The sequence below is a fragment of the Pimephales promelas genome, chromosome 24, assembly GCF_988280905.1.
Source record: "Pimephales promelas chromosome 24, fPimPro1.hap1.1, whole genome shotgun sequence".
Classification (NCBI taxonomy): Eukaryota; Metazoa; Chordata; class Actinopteri; order Cypriniformes; family Leuciscidae; genus Pimephales; species Pimephales promelas.
Window position 1 is genome coordinate 110,001 of NC_142792.1, and position 7,500 is coordinate 117,500.

Here is a 7,500-nt window from a genome sequence, read left to right on the forward strand (position 1 = left end):
CCGGAGAGATGTGTGTTTAGTCTAGATTTGGACTGCCAGAGTGTGTCTGCAGCTTCCCGGATAATGTTAGGAAGATTGTTCCAGAGTTTTGGTGCTGAATAGGAAAAGGATCTCCCGCCTGCAGTCGATTTAGATATTCTAGATATTATATTAGATATTATGAATTAGGTATTATCTAGGTATTGGAGATCGCAATAGATGTGAAGGACTATAATGCGGTAAGAGATCGCTCAAGTACTGGAGATAAACCATTTATAAGTAATCAGCAATATTTTAACATGTATCCGATGTTTAATAGGCAGCCAATGACAGAAGCAGCTAATGTGGTCAATCTTCCTGGTTCTGGTGAGATCTGGAGCGGCTGCGGTGTGGACGAGCTGGAGTTGTTTATTAAGAGTGCAGGACAAACACCCAGTAGAGCATTACAGTCATCCAGCCTTGAGGTCATGAACCCATTAAACTGTCCCGCAGTCGTCAGTGAGAGCGTGTGGAGTAATTTACAGAGATTGTTAAGATGGAAAAATGCGGTTCTACAGATGCTAGAATTGTCAAATCAGAGATTGTTATGAAAGAGCACACACACACACACACACACACACACATGTGATTGAGTGTTTGTGTGTGAGACTGTGACGGTTTTTCCTCCATCAAACATGTTTAATCAGAGAAACATGCAAGAACATGAAAGACACGCCAATGTGCAACACGTCAATTACAGACAATAACAAGTGACTCACAGCGCAGCGTCAGCTCACACACACACACACACACACCTCAGCTTTATTTAGAGAAACAACAACACACACTCTCACACACACACACATTCTTGTACATGTATCTTTGTGAGGACATTCTTACCCTAACCCTGATCCCTGACCCCTAACCCCTAACCCTGATTCCTGACCCCTAACCCTGAAAGGTCCTAGATTTACCTTTTATCCTCCAATGGTCTCGAACTCAAACTCACACACACACACACACACACAGGTTGTGCGCTCACTGTATGTTTAATGAGACTGAACTCGTGAATTATTGAGTGTTTTCCACCGTGTGTCATGTGACTTCAGCGTCTCAGTCTTCACCTCTAGTGTGGAAATGACTCTGCGCTGCTGTCGCCCCCGGCAACAATCAGACCAATTAGAGTTGCTGCTGCTGTCACACCAGGCAACAGTCAGACCAATCAGAGCTGTCGTCCCTAGCAACAGTCAGACCAATCAGAGCTGCCACTGCTTGTGGATCCACACACACTGAGATGCGAAACCAGTAACCCTTCACTAAACACTTGAACACTTCAGCGTCATGATCCATCACCGCGTTTATACCACAACCAAACACTCATGCGAGTGTGTGTGTGTGTTCTTCAGATGTTGAACACATGAATGCTGTTCAGATCATGTCTGATGTGTCTCTCTTCTGTGTGTGTGTGTGTGTGTGTGTGTCAGATCGGGGCGTATGACCAGCAGATATGGGAGAAATCAGTGGAACAGAGAGAGATCAAGGTAACCTGTGTGTGTGTGTGTGTGTGAGAGAGTGTGAGTGCGTGTGTAAGAGTGTGTGAGTGTGAGTGTGTGTGTGTGTGTGTGTGTGAGTGCGTGTGTAAAAGTGAGTGAGTGTGTGTGAGTGTGTGTGTGTGAGAGAGAGTGTGAGTGCGTGTGTAAGAGTGAGTGAGTGTGTGTGAGTGTGTGTGTGTGCGTGTGTAAGAGTGAGTGAGTGTGTGTGAGTGCGTGTGTAAGAGTGAGTGTGTGTGTGTGAGTGTGTGTGTGTGTAGTTTTCTTCTTCCTCTTAAATGTCTCTCGCTCTATCACCTCTCTCTCCTCAGTTCATTAGACGGGTGAGTACCGCTGCCGCTCTCAGCCTGTAGGTGGCGCTGCGTGTGTGTGTGTGTGTGTTAGACTGGCTTTGATGTCTTCACACGACTGGATGCCTGTGTGTGTACGAGAGCATGTTCAGAGCGTGTTAGGTCACATCAGTAACCTCTGTCATGTACTGAGATTAACCACGGGAGACATTAAACTCCTCACTGATGATGATGATGATGATGATGATGAAGACAAGTCTCTTGTAGCAGCTCAGAGTAAATCTCATTCAGATTGTTAGGGTTAGCGAGGCCGGGCCTCCAATATTCCTAATAATCTGTAGCCTGGGTGTCCCCACGCTGAACACCATGAACCAAATGTTCGCCTGAGATAGGGAACCAATCACAGAACGGGGAGGGAGCAGCAAGACGATGACGACGTACATGTGACACACCCAAGCAGTTTGTTTATATCTATGGATCCATCTTGACAGCGGACGGAAAGTTACCTTTTGAGACAGCCTTTGTGTGTACATCCATCTCCTCAATCTCTGACCCGTCGTCTTCCTCGTCTAAGGGTTAGGGTTAGGGTTAGGTTAGGGTTAGGGTTAGGGTTAGGTTAGGGTTAGGTTAGGGTTAGGGTTAGGTTAGGGTTAGGGTTAGGTTAGGGTTAGGGCCCGATTGGCTGTGAGCTCCGTACAGGCGCATTTGATAGACACTCTGGGCATTCGTAACCCACGCCTCAAACACCAGAGAGTGAACATGTGGTTTCCAGACCCCGCCCCATTCTCAATAAATAATCGGAGGTATTTAAATGTGTGACTGAGGGAGGCGTGTTTAATTCCTCTGCTCATGAAATGACTAAATATACTTACATGAAGTGTGTGTGACATGCATGGTTTCAGTGTGAATGAATCATGATTGGCTGAGACAGTGTGTCGATCTCTCTCTCTCTCTCTCTCTCTCAAGGGTCTGAGGAACAAACCGAAGAAGACGGGTCATGTGAAGCCGGACCTGATTGACGTAGATCTGGTCAGAGGTCAGACACACACACACACACACACAGATTTATAAGACTCAATCGTTGCAATGTCGGCATTGATCAGCGGGTGAAGGTCTAAAGTAATTTAATATAGAATATCTGCGCATCATGAAATGTGAGCGAATGTTTGACTATTCTGTTTAACCCTTTACTGAAATATAATATAAATATAATATAATAATATAAGAGTCAGTTCAAATAAAATCAATTGTTTACAATGTATTATGTCTATAGGTAAATATATCATGCCAATTTCATAATCAGTTCACAGATAATCGATACCATAACCTCCAATGCTCATAGATAAAGAGTAGATGTAGATTAGACCCAACATTTAAAAAAATAAAGAATGCTATTCATATGCTATTAGAAAGAGGTCCTTCAACATCATGAGCTGAACCGAGTCACAGAACCGCCCGGAGCCTCTCGCTGCCTTTCCTTATACAGACACAAACCTGTTTCACAGGGAAACACCTGCCAACAACAGAACTACGGCAGGAGCTGGAGGACATTTACCTGGAAGACACACCCTCTGCTGTGTGCAGGATATCTCTGAACGAGAGGGATGAGGAAGAGGGGGATGAGGAAGAGGGGGATGAGGAAGAGATGATGAGGAAGAGGGGATGAGGAAGAGGGGGATGAGGAAGAGATGATGAGGAAGAGATGATGAGGAAGAGGGGGATGAGGAAGAGATGATGAGGAAGAGATGATGAGGAAGAGATGATGAGGAAGAGATGATGGGGAAGAGGGGGATGAGGAAGAGGGGGATGAGGAAGAGGGGGATGAGGAAGAGATGATGAGGAAGAGATGATGAGGAAGAGGGGGATGAGGAAGAGATGATGGGGAAGAGGGGGATGAGGAAGAGATGATGAGGAAGAGGGGGATGAGGAAGAGGGGGATGAGGAAGAGATGATGAGGAAGAGATGATGAGGAAGAGGGGGATGAGGAAGAGATGATGAGGAAGAGATGATGGGGAAGAGGGGGATGAGGAAGAGATGATGAGGAAGAGGGGGATGAGGAAGAGATGATGAGGAAGAGATGATGAGGAAGAGATGATGGGGAAGAGATGATGAGGAAGAGATGATGAGGAAGAGATGATGGGGAAGAGGGGGATGAGGAAGAGGGGGATGAGGAAGAGATGATGAGGAAGAGGGGGATGAGGAAGAGATGATGAGGAAGAGATGATGGGGAAGAGGGGGATGAGGAAGAGGGGGATGAGGAAGAGATGATGAGGAAGAGATGATGAGGAAGAGGGGGATGAGGAAGAGATGATGAGGAAGAGATGATGAGGAAGAGATGATGGGGAAGAGGGGGATGAGGAAGAGGGGGATGAAGAAGAGATGATGAGGAAGAGATGATGAGGAAGAGGGGGATGAGGAAGAGATGATGAGGAAGAGATGATGGGGAAGAGGGGGATGAGGAAGAGATGATGAGGAAGAGATAATGGGGAAGAGGGGGATGAGGAAGAGATGATGAGGAAGAGATGATGAGGAAGAGGGGGATGAGGAAGAGATGATGAGGAAGAGATGATGAGGAAGAGATGATGAGGAAGAGGGGGATGAGGAAGAGATGATGAGGAAGAGGGGGATGAGGAAGAGGGGGATGAGGAAGAGATGATGAGGAAGAGGGGGATGAGGAAGAGATGATGAGGAAGAGATGATGAGGAAGAGATGATGAGGAAGAGGGGGATGAGGAAGAGGGGGATGAGGAAGAGGGGGATGAGGAAGAGGGGGATGAGGAAGAGATGATGAGGAAGAGGGGGATGAGGAAGAGATGATGAGGAAGAGATGATGAGGAAGAGGGGGATGAGGAAGAGATGATGAGGAAGAGGGGGATGAGGAAGAGGGGGATGAGGAAGAGATGATGAGGAAGAGATGATGAGGAAGAGGGGGATGAGGAAGAGGGGGATGAGGAAGAGATGATGAGGAAGAGGGGGATGAGGAAGAGATGATGAGGAAGAGATGATGAGGAAGAGGGGGATGAGGAAGAGGGGGATGAGGAAGAGGGGGATGAGGAAGAGGGGGATGAGGAAGAGGGGGATGAGGAAGAGATGATGAGGAAGAGATGATGAGGAAGAGGGGGATGAGGAAGAGATGATGAGGAAGAGGGGGATGAGGAAGAGGGGGATGAGGAAGAGATGATGAGGAAGAGATGATGAGGAAGAGGGGGATGAGGAAGAGGGGGATGAGGAAGAGATGATGAGGAAGAGGGGGATGAGGAAGAGATGATGAGGAAGAGATGATGAGGAAGAGGGGGATGAGGAAGAGATGATGAGGAAGAGATGATGAGGAAGAGGGGGATGAGGAAGAGATGATGAGGAAGAGATGATGGGGAAGAGGGGGATGAGGAAGAGATGATGAGGAAGAGGGGGATGAGGAAGAGGGGGATGAGGAAGAGATGATGAGGAAGAGATGATGAGGAAGAGGGGGATGAGGAAGAGATGATGAGGAAGAGATGATGAGGAAGAGATGATGAGGAAGAGGGGGATGAGGAAGAGGGGGATGAGGAAGAGATGATGAGGAAGAGGGGGATGAGGAAGAGGGGGATGAGGAAGAGATGATGAGGAAGAGATGATGAGGAAGAGGGGGATGAGGAAGAGGGGGATGAGGAAGAGATGATGAGGAAGAGATGATGAGGAAGAGATGATGAGGAAGAGGGGGATGAGGAAGAGATGATGAGGAAGAGGGGGATGAGGAAGAGGGGGATGAGGAAGAGATGATGAGGAAGAGGGGGATGAGGAAGAGATGATGAGGAAGAGATGATGAGGAAGAGATGATGAGGAAGAGGGGGATGAGGAAGAGGGGGATGAGGAAGAGGGGGATGAGGAAGAGATGATGAGGAAGAGATGATGAGGAAGAGATGATGAGGAAGAGGGGGATGAGGAAGAGGGGGATGAGGAAGAGATGATGAGGAAGAGGGGGATGAGGAAGAGATGATGAGGAAGAGATGATGAGGAAGAGATGATGAGGAAGAGGGGGATGAGGAAGAGGGGGATGAGGAAGAGATGATGAGGAAGAGGGGGATGAGGAAGAGGGGGATGAGGAAGAGATGATGAGGAAGAGATGATGAGGAAGAGATGATGAGGAAGAGGGGGATGAGGAAGAGATGATGAGGAAGAGGGGGATGAGGAAGAGGGGGATGAGGAAGAGATGATGAGGAAGAGATGATGAGGAAGAGGGGGATGAGGAAGAGATGATGAGGAAGAGGGGGATGAGGAAGAGATGATGAGGAAGAGATGATGAGGAAGAGATGATGAGGAAGAGATGATGAGGAAGAGATGATGAGGAAGAGATGATGAGGAAGAGGGGGATGAGGAAGAGATGATGAGGAAGAGGGGGATGAGGAAGAGATGATGAGGAAGAGATGATGAGGAAGAGATGATGAGGAAGAGATGATGAGGAAGAGATGATGGGGAAGAGGGGGATGAGGAAGAGATGATGAGGAAGAGGGGGATGAGGAAGAGATGATGAGGAAGAGATGATGAGGAAGAGGGGGATGAGGAAGAGATGATGAGGAAGAGATGATGAGGAAGAGATGATGAGGAAGAGGGGGATGAGGAAGAGATGATGAGGAAGAGGGGGATGAGGAAGAGGGGGATGAGGAAGAGATGATGAGGAAGAGATGATGAGGAAGAGATGATGAGGAAGAGGGGGATGAGGAAGAGGGGGATGAGGAAGAGGGGGATGAGGAAGAGATGATGAGGAAGAGATGATGAGGAAGAGATGATGAGGAAGAGGGGGATGAGGAAGAGGGGGATGAGGAAGAGATGATGAGGAAGAGTGGGATGAGGAAGAGGGGGATGAGGAAGAGATGATGAGGAAGAGATGATGAGGAAGAGGGGGATGAGGAAGAGATGATGAGGAAGAGATGATGAGGAAGAGGGGGATGAGGAAGAGATGATGAGGAAGAGATGATGAGGAAGAGGGGGATGAGGAAGAGGGGGATGAGGAAGAGATGATGAGGAAGAGATGATGAGGAAGAGATGATGAGGAAGAGGGGGATGAGGAAGAGATGATGAGGAGGAATGGATAATTGAGTTGCCCCCTCTTGTCATAAGGTCGTGACCTGTGTGTGTGTGTGTGTGTTTGTCAGGTTCTGCGTTTGCTAAAGCGAAGCCCGAGAGCCCGTGGACGGCTCTGACCCGGAAGGGCATCGTCAGGGTTGTGTTCTTCCCCTTCTTCTTCCGCTGGTGGATCCAGGTCACGTCCAGGACCGTCTTCTACCTGCTGCTGTCTCTCTACCTGCTGCAAGGTGTGTGTGTGTGTGTGTGTGTGTGTGTGTGTGTGTGAGAACACGCCTGTCATTTACATGTGGTTTGTGCTTCTGAATCTGTGAACTGGTCTGGGTGGAGTTCAGCCGCTTTAGTTTTTATAGATGATTAAAGAGAACAAGCTGAGCGAGAGCTAATCCTCATGTGTGTGTGTGTGTGTGTGTGTGTGTGTGTGTGTGTTGCAGTGGTGGCGGCGCTGTTGTTCTTCAGTGTGGCGTCTCCTGATGTGTGTGTGTGTGTGTGTGTGTGTGTGTGTGTGTGTGTGTGTGTGTGTGTGTGTGTGTTGCAGTGGTGGCGGCGCTGTTGTTCTTCAGTGTGGCGTCTCCTGATGATGTGTGTGTGTGTGTGTGTGTGTGTGTGTGTGTTGCAGTGGTGGCGTCTCCTGATGATGTG

At 48.3% G+C, this 7,500-nt stretch overlaps 1 protein-coding gene across 5 annotated transcripts in view; it reads left to right on the plus strand.

The window, feature by feature from the left end:
• The window catches only part of phtf2 (putative homeodomain transcription factor 2), a 17,518-nt gene that overhangs the window by 3,175 nt on the left and 6,843 nt on the right, over positions 1-7,500 (plus strand). For 4 of the 5 annotated variants that reach the window (XM_039660583.2, XM_039660582.2, XM_039660585.2 and 1 more), the window contains 3 exons: positions 1,443-1,499; positions 2,765-2,834; positions 6,930-7,088. In XM_039660583.2, the coding sequence (XP_039516517.2) occupies positions 1,443-1,499; positions 2,765-2,834; positions 6,930-7,088 (286 nt within the window). The remainder of the gene's footprint in view (positions 1-1,442; positions 1,500-2,764; positions 2,835-6,929; positions 7,089-7,500) is intronic. The other variant, XM_039660584.2, reaches the window with a different exon arrangement.